Raw genomic sequence first — 16,573 nt, forward strand, 5'->3', positions numbered from 1 at the left:
CCTGTAGGAAACCAAACAAAAACCCACCCAGATGTTTTCAACTTGAGCTGTGTTGAATTTCCATGTTCATGTTGGATGTGTTCAAACTCCTTGTACTCCTCTCTAAATTCCACTGGGGGCGCTGTGCACCGCCCCAGGGACCTTGAACTCCATAAGTATAGGGATGGGTTGGGCGGCCCCACACGGGCAAGCAAAGAGGGCTGAAGAATTGGGAGCACCAAGCAAGGGATGGCTCCTCCTCAGTCTGGGGGTGCAGAGCGGGGCAAACAGAAGCTGCCCAACGTGGGAGGAAAGAGCGCCACCGAGAGGAGAATCCAGGGAGGACCTGCCTCTGAGAAATCAAACTCAGCAGCAACCTGGAGAGGCGCCTGGATTGTGCCTTCTAAACGTTAAACGTGGTCATTTGAAAAAATTGCCAGTTTTTATTATTTAAAACAGTGCCAGTTTTATTATGAAAAATGGTATGTTATCTTTGTTTTAAATACATAGGCTTTGAGATTGGAACCTACCTTCCTTTCTTCCTTCCTTTCGTTTTCTTCCTTCCTTCCTTCCTTCTTCTTCCTTCCTTCTTCCTTCCTTCCTTCCTTTCTTTCTCTTTCTTTCTTTCCTTCTTTCTTTCCCTCCCTCCCTCCCTCCCTCCCTCCCTCTCTCCTTCCTTCCTTCTTCCTTCCTTCCTTCCTTCCTTCCTCCTTCCTTCCTTCCTTCTTTCTCGGTCTCTCTCTCTCTCTCCTTTTCTTTTCTTTTCTTTTCTTTTCTTTTCTTTTCTCTGTCTTGCTTCGTCACCGAGGCTGGAGTGCAGTGGCGTGATCTCGGTTTACTACAGCCTCCACCTCTTGGGTTCAAGCGATTCTGTTGCCTCAACCTCCTGAGTAGCTGGGACTACAGGTGTGTGCCACCATGCCCGGCTAATTTTTGTATTTTTAGTAGAGACGGGGTTTTGCCATGTTGGTCAGGCTGGTCTTGAACTCCTGACCTTGTGATCCACCCACTTTGGCCTCCCAAAGTGCTGGGATTACAGTCATGAGCCACCACCTCTGGCCAAGATTGGAATTTTCTTTGTGAATTTCCTGTATATGTCTTTGTCTGTATAAAAAGGACTTTTTGTCTATTTCTGTTTGTTCCTTGCATTATAGATTCTTTACATTTCAGGGTAGTAATTTTTCACATATTATATTTTGTAAAAATATTTTTATCAGCCTGGAATGTAGATGGCACTAGCTATGGTTGCAAATAAAAACAGAGAGCTCTTACCATTCTGTAGGTTGGATTTCTAAATTCTTTCTTTGTGAGTTTTGAACCCAGGCAAGACCAATTATCCCTGCCCCCAAAACAGAGGCCCATTTAGGGAGGCATTGGCTAGATATTCTCCAGACTCCTTTCCTCCCCACTCCCCTCCCCTGCCCTGCGATGGGCTTTATGCCTGTAGGCTCCATCGAGTCCTCTGGGGCTCTGGCTTTGGTGGGGTTTGGAACAAGCTGCACCCAGCGTGGAGGGCAGAGGAGTCTGGGCACATTCCCCAGCTCTTCCCCAAGCCCAGGCATGACTGCCTGGGGACAGTCACTCCCCTCATGCTGTCCCTCCTGCTGACCCAAAGGCCTCCTCAGTCCCATGGTGGCGCCTTCCTCGTGCCCGACTCTGACACCTACTGAGGGAGGTTCCCGCGAGGCCCTGCCCAGGAGGGAATAAGAAACAGTGTGGCCCTTCATCTTCCTCAACAGTTGCCCACAAAATTATCATCCTCATAGAAATGTGATTGTTTTCCTTTTTTTCCTAAAATTTCTGGAAAACTTCTTTTACCATTGAAATGATCTGCTTTCTAGTATAATTTTTAGGAATGCTCTTCATTTATAGGGCATTTTCATTGTCTTCCAAGATTATTGGTAAAACATGCTTACACTGTTGTGTGATTTGGGGTATTTAAAAGCTATCCTTTAATACTTATTTCCACATTTGGTAATGCAGTGTAGTGGATGCTCTTCTCTTGTTGATGAAAAGAGTCAAACTCTGTAAAATATTTTTAGAAATGTATTCTGAGCCAAATATGAGCGGCCATGGCCCGTGACGCAGCCCTCAGGAGGCCTTGAGCACATGGGCCCAGGGTGCTCGGGGTGCAGCTTGGTTTTATAGATTTTAGGGAGGCGTGAGACATCAATCACATACGTTGGTTTGGTTCAGAAGGTGGAACAACTCAAAGCAGGGGCTTCCAGGCTATAGGTGAATTCAAACATTTTCTGGTTGACAACTGGTTGAGTTTATCTGAAGACCTGGGATCCATAGAAAGGAAATGTTCAGGTTAAGATAAAGGATTGTGGAGACCAAGTTTTATTGTGCAGAGGAAGCTCTCAGATAGCAGACTTCAGAGAGAGCAGGTTGTAAGATGCTTCTTATTGGACCTAAAAGGGTGCCTAGCTCTTGGTTGATTATCTCCTGGGATCTGGAAAGGAAGAAAGGAAAACAAAGGGAGAAGCGGATCCCTATAGAACGTGGATTTTTTTCCACAAGAGACTTTGCAGAGCAATTTCAAGGTATTGCAAGGAAATATATTTTAGGGTTAAATATTTTGATTTTTTTCCTTGCCTGGTAATGTTCTGCCAGAGTCAGACTGAAAAGTAAGTCACGATATATAGGGTCAAATAAAACCCTCTGATGAGAATTTATGGTTTGTAGAGCATGACTCCCCAGACCTCTTAGATAGGAATTTGGGCAAGAGAAAAAAATCAGAGCTTAGTCCTCACTATTATGATTTTGAAAATTACTCAGCACATGTGTAGTTATATGCCCTTGCCATTGTAAACTCACTTTTTCTTTAGCCGGGTGTGGTGGTGCCTGGCTACTCAGGAGGCTGAGGGATCACCTGAGCCCGGGATTAAGGCTGCCATGAGTCAAGATCACACACAGCACTCCAGCCTGGGAGACAGTGAGACCCTGGCTCAAAAAAAAATTACTTTTTTTCACCCTTTTAACACAATTTTTAAAAAGAATTATCCCTCAGATTTTCTTCTTTTTGCTATTCTCGTAAATAAAGCTTCTTCAGTAAAATTTATGCTATTTATTCATTTTTTAAAAATAATGAAATCACATAAAGTTATTAATTTGCTTTTGAGCATAATTTTAACATCATTCTATAACTTTGACGAATTCTCACTTGCTTTTGTTCTAAATTATCAGTAATTGTCATTTTATATCCTTTTGAAACAATAAGTGTTTGGTAGGCTTTTCTACTTTTTCATATTTATGTGTTGTTTTTAAACTTTAAATTAGTGTCTAGTTCTACTGCATTTTGGTCAGAATGTGACTTTGTTCAACTTTTGCTCTTTGGTAATTTTGAGGATTTCTTTGGCCTAATTGGAACCATACTTAATCTCCAGTTGGCACTTCAGTAATATATTTGTTTAACTATTTGCAGGATACAGATTTTTACAAATAGTTTATAATTTTATATATATATATATGATGTGTAATTAGGTAAAAACATGTCAATCGTGTTACTTCAAATCAACATGTCCTTATTTATATTGTGACTTTCTGAAATTTCTCAAAGACAGTATTTCTGTGAGTTTTCCTTTGGGGGTTGACGTGTTTAGCTTCATAGGCTCTGAGGCTCTGCTGCTTAGCACACGGGGCTGCGTCAGCCGGTCCTCGGCATCCATCACTGGCGGATTGTTGTTTAAATGGTGCCTGCATCTCCCTTAATGCTTATCTTGGATTCCATTTTCCTAAATGAATAGGGCCTTTCCTGCTTCCTCTTTGTTTTTGGTGCCTGATTAATCCATGGCTATCTTCAGAATTTGACCTTTGGGACTGTTTCTGTTTGAAACTCAGCTTTTATAAGATCAAGTGGTGTTTCCAAAGCCCCTTGGGTCAGGTCGGAGGGTGGGTTATAGCAGCAAGGGTACTGATTCCTCTTTGGGGCTCTTTCTTCTCATATGTGGATTGTGGCTTGTTTGCCTTCTCATACGTGGATTGTGGCTCATTCCCCTCTTCTTTAGTATTTATAAATTTTTCTTATTTTAGATTTAATTTGTGACCTTCGCCTCTAGATTTTCAAGCGATTTTAAAGTAATGGATTTGTTTCATTCCTTGTTAAAGGGATCCTCATGTTCTGATTCCTGCTGCATGATAAGGAGCCCTGTTGGCTTTCAGCGTCCTCACTCCCCACTCCCAGGAGCTGCTTCTAACCAGGCTCCCCTAGTGCCTGCCTGTGCCCTCCACCAGATGGACCCTGGGCCAGTATTTGCTGGATAAACGGTGGTGAAGGACAGAATGCGTGATCTGCCCATGCCTTTGAATTATTGCATGGGTAGCAACACTAACCAAGAATGTTGCCTGGATTTCTCCAGTTCATGTGTGTTCAGAGCATTCTGAGCTGCACAACTGAACAGGAATCCACAATAGGCCAGTGACATAGTAGCTGGTGTTCTTCACATGAGGCAGTTAATCTCAGGAGATTGAGTTACTTGCCGAAAACCAATTACCCATTCATGAAATAAAAGTGACATTAGAATGAAGTCTTCAGAATTCACAGCCCTGTTTTGGGCTTACCATAAGCTAATTTCTCTTGCTGGTTCTTCTCTTCACACACATGAGGTCCCTCAAGCAGAGTAAGCCCCAAGAGAGAAAGCCAGAAAGAGACATAGTGTGGAAAATCAGCAAAGCAGTAAGTATGAATGCCCAGTGTGAGGAACAGAGCTGGCACCTAAGGGGTCACCAGGAACCTGAGAACATGCTTAGGGCTAAGAGAACCTGAGAACCAGGAACCTGAGAACATGCTAAAGCCTAAGGGGAAGCTGAGAACATGCTAAGGGCTAAGAGAGTCCAGGAAGGGGAACCTGAGAACTGAGGACTTGAGAACATGCTAAGGGCTAAGGTAACCAAGAACCTGGGAACATGGTAAGGGCTAAGGGGAACCTGAGAAGAAGCACACGCTAAGGGCTAAGGAGTACCTGAGAACCAGGGAACATGCTAATGGCTAAAGAGAACCTGGGAACATACTAAAGGCTCCTGAGGCAGGAACAGGGACAAAGAATACCAGCTGTGTATGTGAGCACCGATGACTTCACAGGGAACTTTGGGTGGCCATGAAGGTTGGATGTAAAACATAAGATGGGCCTGTAATTTGGAATCTTTTCCTTTAACAAACTGGGTGACAATCTAGAATATCTCATATTATCGTGAGCCTCAGTCCAGCGTGTGCAAGTGGAGAAGGGAATAGCTACTAAGTGTAAAACATTTTTCTTCTTTTTGAAGTACAAAATCCATACATATGAAGTTTTGACCTACTTCAAGCTGGATGACAGAGCAAAAGTCAATGTGCGAGTTAATTGCTACACCACCACACAGCATAATGATAAACACTCTCATTGCTATGACATATTGCAGTGTCACCAACAAGTCCCCAGGCATGGGCAGAGGCAAAGCAAAGATGAATATGACAATTTAAAGGTACATTTATGAGGCGGTTCCATCTGCATTGATTAGCAATTAGTGAGAAAAGCAGACAAAATACCAGAAAAGTAAATTAACTGCAGTTAAATTACACTCTGACAACATAGAACATGAAATTTCATCCATTAAAAAATGGCCAAGGAAACTATAGCCATGATTTGAGATGCAAAGAACTGCAAAGGCCTTGGTAATTTATATGGCTATTACATCTGTATCAGTGTAACTTGAAAAGTGATATTGTTGGGCTGTGTCCCCACCCAAATCTCATCTTGAATTGTAGTTCTTATAATCTGCACGTGTCATGGGAGGGACCCAGTGGGAGGTAATTGAATCATGGAGGTGACTGTCTCCATGCAGTTCTTACGATAGTGAGTGAGTTCTCACAGGATCTGATGGTTGTATAAGGGGCTCTTTTCCCTTTGCTCCTTGCACTTCTCTCTCCTGCCACCTTGTGAAGAAGGGTGTGTTTGCTTCCCTTTCTGCTGTGATTGTAAGTTTCCTGAGACCTCCCCAGCCATGCTGAACTGTGAGTCAATTAAACCTCTCCTGTATAAATTACCCAGTCTCAGGTATATCTTTATCAGCAGTGTGGGAACAAAGTAATACAAAAAGGCACTAGAAATAAAACCATGGTGTATTTATCAATTGAGATAATCAAGCAAAAATGGAATTTTTAAATAAGCCCCATGCAGGTATCACACACCTAATGTTAGTGATCTGTTCTTGAAAATCAACATCCCACATGGCAACAGTACCTGGAAACCTATTCCATTAATGTATGTGGGAAATTTATAGTGAGTTCCACATCCACTCAAGCCCCAGTGTATTTCCCAAAGTGTTTCTAAATCACAGTAAAGACCCATATACAAGTACCAGATGGTCATGTTTGGATAGAAGACACTTCTTCCTGATACCCAGAAGTGGAAATTGTTCTTAGCAAAGCGTGTGTTCTATTTGCAGTAATACTGCCTCACTCAGCACCGGCAAAGTCTGAGCTGCACCTCCCTCAGGCTGTTGGGTGATGCCACAGCGCCATGTTTGGAGACATACTGAGACTTTTTCTGAATATGATTTTGTTCAGAATGTAGCATCACATTCTGTGAAAGGAGATACACGTGCACATGTACACACACACATACATGTATATACATATATATGTATACAGGTGCTCCTTGACGTCTGTCTACCTCCTGTGCCTGCCTGGGGTGCCTGGGCTGTTGATGTCCTCGTTGTAGAGCTCTGCTGGGGATGATGTCCTTCAGCGTCTGTATTTCTAAGGGAGCCATAAGTCTACCTTTATATTTGAAGGATATTTTCATGGGATATAGAATCTGGGTTAATTTTTTTTCTTTCATTACTTTAAAAATGTTTTCCATTGTCTTCTGGCCTGGAGCACTGCTCAAGGAGAAATCTATAGTCGCCTTTCCACTGGCATTGGGGGCGCTGGAGTCAAGTCCTCCAAGTTCCTCACTGGCCATGGGCAGGGCCCCAGGGGTTCCCGGGGAGCTACATCTCAGTTGTCTGGATGGCAGACTCTGTGGTTCTGAAGTCCGAGTGCAGGGTCTTGGGAAGACCCATCATGGGGAAGTGAAGAGATGAGTTTGGCTGAGGAGAGGTTGGACTCAGTGTGGTCACAACAGAGGCCTCTGGAGCCCTGACCCCTCCTCAGGGGCTAGGGACCAGTGTGGGATGCAGACCTCCCCCAATGGGGTATAAACATGGGTGAGGCAGACCCCATGGTGGAGGGCCATTTTGGGAGGGGACACAGCTGTGTGGTGATGACACTTGCCCCCGGCTGCCTCAGGGACAGTGGTGCTTAGTGGACTGCCAGAGTTGACAAGACAGAGCTGAAGGTCTGGGGAAACCAAGGCAGCTTGCGTTCACAGGTCAGAGTATAAGAGAGAAGAGTGCACAGAGAGCCCTGGAGATTTTCAGTCGCTGCTGAAGGTTTAGTAGATGACTGATGATCTTGTGTCTATGAGGGAAAAGAGCCATCCAAAAAATGAGAGCAAACGGTACCTGACATTCGCACAGAGTGTGACCTAGTGCCTCTTCACACCTCTCAGACTTGCAAACCTCATAATTCCCAGATCATTGGGTAGAGTGTCCACAGAGTCTTGTCTCAGTAGTGGGGAGTGATTTCTCATAGATAATTGCTGCTCTGATTCTGCCAAACAAGATTTAGAAGTAAGACTTGAGAGGGTTGAACTGGTCCAAGCAACTTAACTGAATGCCAGAGCAAGGGTAAATAATACTTATGGGAATGCAAATATCCATCACCCAATAAGGTGAAATTCACAATGTGAATATATAGACATGGATTCTCTGGCATGAAAAGGAGCAGGAAAATGCAACTCATAGAATTCATCCATGTAGACACATAACTGACACACAATAAGTAGCAGACAGGAAAAAACCATAAGTGGAGTGAACAGCAGATTAGACACTGTGGTAGAAAATATTAGTGAACTTGAAGACACAGCAATAGGAACTCAGGAAACGAGGAAGGATAATTAAAAAAAATAAAGTGTAATCCCAGCACTTTGGGAGGCCGAGACGGGCGATCACGAGGTCAGGAGATCGAGACCATCCTGGCTATACGGTGAAACCCCGTCTCTACTAAAAAAATACAAAAAACTAGCCGGGCGACGAGGCGGGCGCCTGTAGTCCCAGCTACTCGGAGGCTGAGACAGAGAATGGCGTGAACCCGGGAGGTGGAGCTTGCAGTGAGCTGAGAGCCGGCCACTGCACTCCAGCCTGGGTGGCAGAGCAAGACTCCGTCTCAAAAAAAAAAAAAAAAAAAAAAAAAAAAAAAAAAAAAAAATAAAGAACACCAGTGAGCTATGGGACACGTCTAAAGGCCAAATATGTATAACTGGAGTCCCAAGTGGGGAGAGACAGGAACAGAAAAATCATTTGAAGAAATAATGACCAAAATTGTTTCAATATGATAAAAATGATAAACTCACAGATCCAGAAAGCTCAATGAGCTAAGAAAGAAACATGAAGACCAAGAAATATTGTAATCAAATTTCTCAAAACCTGTGATAAAAAGCCAACCTTAAAAGCAGACAGAGGGAAAAAAGGTACATTTCATAGAGAGATGAGATGATGAAGGCCACTGCAGGTTTTTCCTTGAGAATGCTCCATGCCAGAAGATGATGGAAAGCGTTTTTAAAGTACTGAAAGGAAAAAAAAATCAACCCAGAGTTCTATATCCCATGGAAGTATCCTTCAAATACAAAGGTAAAATTATGGCTGTTTCAGAAATACAGATGCTGAAGGATGTCATCCCCAGCAGAGCTCCATGGCCAGGGCTGGTAAAGCCGCCATTCCGGCAGAAGGGAAAGGTGCCAGTTGGAAACACACGAGAGAGCACGCGAAGGCAACTGCATCCATCGATAGATGGTGTTTTCCTATCACTTAAATCACATTTAAAGAAGTTGATTGTTTAAACAAAAATGATGAAAGTGTATTGTGAGGTTGATAACACAGCTGTCAACAGAATTCACGTCAACACCTGCATCAGAGTTGGAGGGAGACTTGCAAGTATCTATTTAAGCCTCCTATTTCATATGTTAAGTGGTGTGAGGTCACTTGGAGGCAACCTGTGGTCAGTTAAACGTGACTCTTATACACTAGCCGTAATTCTGTCTTCTTGCCCTAACAAGGATCTAGAGTTAGGTGTTAAGAAGGCCACGGTGGAGCCATGCCCCAGGGGTCTGAGGCAGCCAGTGCCTGGGCTCTCAGGAAAGTGCCTCCCTTCAGCTTGAACCTAGCTTCTCCCTGGCCTGAGAGAAGCAGGCGGCAGCCGACCGTACCTGCAAAGCCTGTTATGAGGGAGGCCTGAGTCTTGTGCTGGCAGTGGGGCATGGCACAGGGGCCTGTGGCATCTGGACCGTCCACTGCAGCACAATTCGGACCTGAAGTGATGGGTCATCACTGAGCATGAATCTCAGGGGGAAGGGGATTTGGGAGCGTTGCTGGGCAGCAGGCTCACGGAGGGCCCTGCTCTTGTCTGTGGGCAGCAGAGCCGAGCAGCAAGGCCCCCACACTGGCCCATCTTTTTAATGGTGATGCCCATTCTTTTATAGACATAAATGAGGCACTCAATTAATTATAAAAACTAAAAATAATCAGAATTGAAAGCTCTTTGGTCTGTGTCTAAACTCCATGTCTATGAAATCTTTGCATTTTATTAGAAGCATGGTGTGTGCGTGCACACACACATGCACTGACACAGACATGCACACACACGCACACACTAACATACACATTCACACAGTCTCATACACTTACACACCCCTCACACACACACACCCTCACACACACATTCACACACTCACACACACAACTCACACGCACACACGCGCACACACACTCTTTTTGTTTTTTTTTTTGAAACAAGGTCTTCCTCTGTTGCCTGGGGCTGGAGCACAGCGACACCATTGTAGCTCACTGCAGCCTCAAGTTCCTGGGCTCTAGTGACCCTCCTGCCTCCACTTCCCAAAGTGCCGGGATTATATAGCGGATTATACCCCCATGCCAGCCTCACTATATATATATATGTGTGTGTGTGTGTGTGTATATGCACATACACACGCGCATATATATATATATATATATTTTTTTTTTTTTGAGATGGGGCCTTGATGGAAGGGGGGGGGGTTGTAGTCACTCACACAGGTGTTCTTAATCCTGGCTGGTAGAGGCATCTCCTGTGGGAATTCTTTTCCTCATTTAGGAGCATGCTCTGGGCCCTTTTGGTCATATGCAAAAAGCAAAGGCCTCCGTGGGGGCTGTGAAGTTCTGGGCGGCTGAGTCCTGGGCGTGGAGGCCAGCGGCAGAGTCTGCGGATGAGCTGGCAGGTGGGGAGGCCATGCCCATCGTGTTCCGGGCTGAGACGCTGCCCCATGGCTCAGACAAGCTCTCAGCCGCAGCTGAGGGTAAAGGGGGACAGGGCGCAGGCTCGGGGGGCCACGGACGTCCTCCCACCATGCTCAGGCCTCCACCAGGGCTGCACGTGGGCCAGTGGGGAGTCCTGACTCTGTCTCCAGCTTGGACTTAGCTTCTCCCTGGCCTGAGAGAAGCAGATGGCAGCCGACCGCACCTGCAAAGCCTGTTATGAGGGAGGCCTGAGTCCTGTGCTGGCAGTGGGGCATGAGCTGTGGAACAGTGGGGATGAGCTTGGGCGTTACTGCCACTTTCCCAGTGAATCTCCCTGGCTCTGCTCTTCCTTTCCATGTGGCTGCATAAGCTGGTGATGGGGGCCCCGCTGGGAAGTGGCCACTCTCTCAGGGACTCTGAGCATCATTAGCGGGGGCCACATGTGGCTGACATGTCCAGCTGCCTCCTGGATTTTATACCTTTAGCACACAGCAGTGCCATGGGGCCCCTGCCAGCCGTGCCCGGTTCTTAGCCTTGTCCTCGCCAGCCCTACGTCTGCTGCCCTCAGCAGCATGGGCACCACGTGTGTCAGCCCGCAGGAAGTGTCTTATGTGTTTGTCCTAGCCTCAGGCATCCCTGCCCTGCGTGGTCTGTGTGCATCACTGTTTAACAGCAGGGACTGCAGTGGAGGGGTCGAGAGCACTGCACGGACGTCCCGAGGCTGCAGCGAAGTACATCAACCTGAGGCCTAAAACAATGCACATTTATGAGGCGAGAACCTGGTTCCCGCCTTTTCCAGCTTCTGGGCTGCCTTCCTTGGTCTACCCACAAACCCAGCAGAAGCTGTGCCAAGCCTTGGGCCCCCCATGTCCACCCGGCCTTCCGCTGCCTCTGCCTCCTGGAGAATTCTTGCTGAACCTGTAGCCAGCGCCCACAGCTTCCTCCCTTTCTCCCCTCCCCTTGTTTCCTGCATGTTACTTTTACTCCGTCTTCAGCTCTGAGGGGTCATTCGTCCATCCCCACAACCACGAGGCAGGTGCTGTTAGCCATCCTCATCCAGACACAGGCTCGGGGGTCCGGGAGAAGTTCAAACTCAGGGTCACGGAGCTGCAAGGCCAGGCTGGCCACCGAGCCGGGCTCCCGGCCCCCTCGCGTGCACCCAGACACCACAGGGGACAGGGCAGCTCCATGTACCAGCAAACATGCGGTTGATGTCTGGTTTCTTTTGCTTTTTCAGGCCCTCAAAACACAGCATTGGCAGTGAGAGGAGGTACAGTCGGGAGGGCGGCGCTGCCCTGGCCAAGGCCTTCCGACGCCACCTGCCCTTCCTGGAGGCCCTGTCCCAGGCCCCAGCTTCAGATGTGCTCGCCAGGACCCAGACGGCGCAGGACAGACCCCGTGCTGAGGTGACCCTTCCGCTTCCTCCCAGGCCGGGGTTGGCTTTCCCTCTAGGGCGTGGGTACCTGGACGTGTTTCCTCTGGGCTTCACGCCTGTGTGCCGGGCCAGTGGCTTCACGCCTGTGTCCCGGGCCAGTGGCTTCACGCCTGTGTCCCGGGCCAGTGGCTTCACGCCTGTGTGCCGGGCCAGTGGCTTCACGCCTGTGTCCCGGGCCAGTGGCTTCACGCCTGTGTCCCGGGCCAGTGGCTTCACGCCTGTGTCCCGGGCCAGTGGCTTCACGCCTGTGTCCGGGCCAGTGGCTTCACGCCTGTGTCCCGGGCCAGTGGCTTCACGCCTGTGTGCCGGGCCAGTGGACAGCCTGGGAACAGGGCTTCGGTGTTCCTGGGGCTCCTTAAGCAACATCTGCCCCCAGTCCAGCCCCCTCCCCCACCCCCCCGCCGCAAATGCTTCGTCCTCAGGGTGAGGCTCTGTAGGATCTTTCTTGGGACAAAGTGTGACTCCAGAAAGCCCACCATTTAAACCACAGATGCACACCAGGGAGGTAGAGGAGGTAGGTGGCTGCTCTTCACCCTTTGGGAAGGGACCTGGGACAGCAGTGGACACTGCAACCCGACTGAGGGAGACCAAGGGACCCTGAACGTGGCTGGAATTAGGGGCACCAGGTGCAACTACTGCATCTGAGGAAAGTTCCTGCTCCCTAGCAAGCCCGCCCTGGGGGGCAGCCCAGGGCAGCATAAGGGCTCTGTCTGCCTGTGGGCGTGAGGGTCTCACACCAAAACACAAGCTGATGCCCTGGGCACAGACAGCCCAGACAGGCTTGGAGGCGCCAAGAGTGTTTATGCAGGGCCAGTGGGAGCTGCAAGGACCCGCATCACACAGCCCTCCGATGCCCTTCAACATGCAAAGCCCACTCAACATTTTAAGGACACGGAATTAGGAATCTCAGTAAACTTTGTAAATGGAAAAGCAGGCATGATTTTTATGACGACTTGTTAGGCCAGGGTTCACAGGTCCTACATTGCCTGGAAGGAGGGAGGGACAAGAGCTGCAGAAATCACCTTCGGAGGCCACAGCCCGGCTGGCTCCCTGGGATAGGATTTTGGACCAGGTGTTGAAGCCCAGGATGGCCCTGGGGACCTTGGGGGTTTGTTGGTGATGCTCACACACTCTTTTTCCGCCAAATGTTAGTTACATCACCTCTAATTTGACACACTTTACTTTTTAAGACGGAAGCTGTGCTGGTGTGAGACAGGACAGTCTGAGGACCTTCTGCTTCTCTTGGACTCCACTGAGGTCTCACCAGGAGCTGTGGCCCTGGGATGTGTGTGGGAAGCAGTGTGGGCCCAGTTTCTATTATGTTCCTGCCATTGAGCCATTGAAATGACTTAAGTTAACTCCGGGCAACCCCCACAGACCTTGAAAGGTAGAGTCTTCCCAGAGGATGCGTGGCCGCTAGGCTCAATCCCAGGCCAGCTTAGGGGCTTGCTGGAACCTTGCTCCAAGTGTGGGAACCACAGGCTGAGTTTCCACAGAAGGTGGCCCCACAAGGCGGCATGTTTGGTGCATGCAGGTGAGGAAGTTGAGGCACTTTTACATCTTAGCAGGTGGTACCTGGGGAAGGCCTGGCCTTGGCCCCATGGTTCTCTGAAGCCCTTCCGAGGGCAGCTCCTGGGCAGCCATCTTTGCTGTGGCCTTGCCTCTGCTCAGGAGGATGTCACAATAATGCTTGAATGCAGAAGCCAGGCTGTCCACAGCCGCCAAACAGAGCCCTGATGCTGGCCCAGAGCCATGCAGGGGCCATGGTGTGCCAGACCCACAGGTCACAGTTGAGAGGCTGCTCAAGGGGGACCCAGTGGCACCTGGGCCATATTTGTGTTTTTCCTGATCACGAACTGTGTTTCCTCTTTGGTCGAAATCACCCCTCATGGTGGAGGCTGGGGGCCTTCAGACCTCGTGGAAGTGCAGGGTCACGGGGCGCTGCGGGCCCCAGGTCTCCCTCTAGGGTTAGGCTCACAATGAGAGGCCAATCCCAGCCCTGCTCTGTGCCAGGCCCACCTCCCATCAGGACCACTGGCTGACCTGAGAAACATTCCCTAAAGCCTTTCCAGGAGCCTGTGGGAGCCTTTCTATGTGTGAGCCTAACCCTAGAGGGTCTGGTCCACTTAAGGCTGTTTTAAACATGCTAAATTTAAATTTTTTTTCATTAACTGAGACCAACTAAGCACCTGTGGTGCACTGGACATCCTGCTGGATTTTGTGGGTGCAGAAGGTGGATTTCATGCAGCTCTGTCCTTGGGTCAGAGGCTCCTCCACCCACTGCTCTGGGGCCAAGGGGCTGCTCAGCTTCTGTGCCCCCCGAGTCCTCAGCTGTAAACGAGGGGTAGTGGCCCTGCAGGGTCATGAGGGCCACTTGTGAAGCTTCTCATGGAGTGCCCAGTCAGTAGCTGTAACCATAACTATCGTTGATAAAATAATCTTTGAAAAATGAAATGGAAATTAGGTCGAGAGTCTGAAACTGGGCTCAGTGGAAGTCTCTGACTCTGAAGAGGGGAATCAGAGGGCACCAGGATCCTGGCAAACACATTCCCTCGGCATGCCTGCGCCTCAGCACTGCAGAGCAGGTCTCAGCATAGCACGATGGAAACTGGCATTTCTCCCACTCTCTTGAGCGTTGGTAATTTAGCACCTCCAGCTCTGAAATGATTGCTTTGTGCTCCTCCTCTGCCCTGTTGTGTCTTTATCGGAAGGGCTGTGGGGCCCCGTGCTGTGCCTCCGCTGCCGCTGTGAGATTTCAGGTTTCTGTAACGGGGCTGTCACGTCACGTCCCCAGACGCTGGAAGTGAACAATCAGTAAAGTCACCCCCGTGCAGTCCATAGATGGTTTTAGTAAAATACGAGGGAAAGGTGAGGCGTCATTAAAAGTTTCAGAGACTCGGAAGTTCGAGTGAAAGGAAATCAGTTGACACTTTTCCGTGAAGCGGTTTCCCGTCTTTCCCCCTGACTTGACGGTGGCATGCTCACCGAGACTGACGTCCAAGGGCCTTCTTTACGGGCTTCTGAATAGAGAAAGGCAGGAGCATAGCCTTGGAGGCTCACCCTCCGTGCCTCAGACGGGCCAGTGAGCGGGGCGTCACCTGCAAACAGCATTGAGTTTCATTCAATGGGAGCCTCAGTTGTTCCATTTTGAACCCATCATCATGCCCCTCCTTGAGTTTCAGTTATTTTATTAAATAGCCCCGGCACTAAAATAAAAGAGTCAGAGTTAGGATGGAATTTGCTTGTGGGACAAGGCACAGCATAGATTCTCGTTGAGGGTAAATTGAATGCCTGAGACACTCCCCTGTCCTCAGCAGCCAGACGTGAGGTCGGCCACGCAGCAGCGACATCCATGCATTAGAAACAAACTGTAGCAAGTTGCAGAAACTTACCGAGAGTGAAGGTCTTTGGTAGATATTGAGCAATTCGTGCTATGAACCATTGGGAGGTATGGTAGTGATGCCCTGTGAGTTGGCTCATAGCAGCTCCTGGGGAAAGAAAGCTCCTGCCACAGACGGGATGCCTTCCTAGGAGAAGCACAGTGTGCTGCATGTCCTGGGACGCTCTCCAGGTGCTCAGTGGCTCTGCCGGACTCAGCAGCTCAGTGCTCATCAGGCCCGGTCACACTAACCAGTCGTATTTACTGAAGTCTTTCCATTCCTGACTTACTGCATTAGGATTCCAGCCACCAGCATTCTCCACGTATGCCCCAGGGTGCTCTCAAAGCAGCCTTCCCCATACCGGGTCGAGCATGGCAGCCTTCCCCATACCAGGGCCAGCGTGGCGGCCTTCCCCATGCAGGGGGCGAGTGTGGCGGCCTTCCCCATGCAGGGGGCGAGTGTGGCGGCCTTCCCCATACCAGGGCCAGCGTGGCGGCCTTCCCCATGCAGCGGGCGAGCGTGGCGGCCTTCCCCATACCGGGGCGAGCGTGGTGGCCTTCCCCATACCGGGTCGAGCGTGGCGGCCTTCCTCATGCAGCGGGCGAGCGTGGCGGCCTTCCCCATACCAGGGCCAGCGTGGTGGCCTTCCCCATGCAGCGGGCAAGCGTGGCAGCTGCCTCTGCACTAGAACATCCCTTCCGTTGGGAGCTTGTGACGGTCCATTTGGGGCTGATCTCTTGGGGTGCACCCCCGGCTCTGCCACTCCCCAGGGCCGCTGGGTGCATGGGAGAGGAGCATCTTCCACCACTGCCCCCATCTGGCCTGCTCTCCATTGCAAGAAACAGGAATGGGAGAGGGGCGTGGGCACCCGTCATGTCAAATATTCCACCAGCAGCCAGGGTCCACCTTCTGATAAGTTTGGCTCTGTCACCTTGGAACCTCCCACACGCCGTGGTCGGCCTCGCAGTGCTGGTCTCTACCGTTCCTCAGCATAATTCTCAGGAAGTCATTCTTCCCCCCTCGGAGGTGTCGCAGTTTGAATTAATGAGTTCCGTGGTCATTCTGGCACACAGACATTTTGCACAGCCATCAAACGGTTATTCAGAAAATGAGCACTTGGTGGCATTTTGGCTTAGGTATTTTTCTTCTTTGTTAAGATAGATGCTTCTCAGTATTTAAAAAAATGCATGAAAACCCAGAATTCATTTTCTTTTCTGTCCAGTGTTTAAATGAGGAGAAAGCTGTTAGTCATCTCACTAATGAACAAAGACTGAATAAGCCCAGGAAGGGCGCGACCGGAGGCTGTAGTGTTGCCGGGCAGATTTTGCTACCCCGTGAATATAGGGACTTAGAGATCTGGGCCACGGCTTCTCCCCGCCTCTCTCAGCTGATGAAATATTTTAATTGGAAATTTAAACTTTATATA

General features: G+C 49.1%; 1 protein-coding gene across 2 annotated transcripts in view; it reads left to right on the forward strand.

The window, feature by feature from the left end:
- The window catches only part of PTPRN2 (protein tyrosine phosphatase receptor type N2), a 981,520-nt gene that overhangs the window by 359,202 nt on the left and 605,745 nt on the right, over window positions 1-16,573 (forward strand). For both annotated transcript variants that reach the window (XM_033192278.1, XM_033192279.1), the window contains one exon: window positions 11,570-11,738. In XM_033192278.1, coding sequence (XP_033048169.1) covers window positions 11,570-11,738 — 169 coding nt within the window. The remainder of the gene's footprint in view (window positions 1-11,569; window positions 11,739-16,573) is intronic.

The sequence above is a fragment of the Trachypithecus francoisi genome, unplaced genomic scaffold (assembly GCF_009764315.1).
Source record: "Trachypithecus francoisi isolate TF-2019V2 unplaced genomic scaffold, Tfra_2.0 Lachesis_group4, whole genome shotgun sequence".
Lineage (NCBI taxonomy): Eukaryota > Metazoa > Chordata > Mammalia > Primates > Cercopithecidae > Trachypithecus > Trachypithecus francoisi.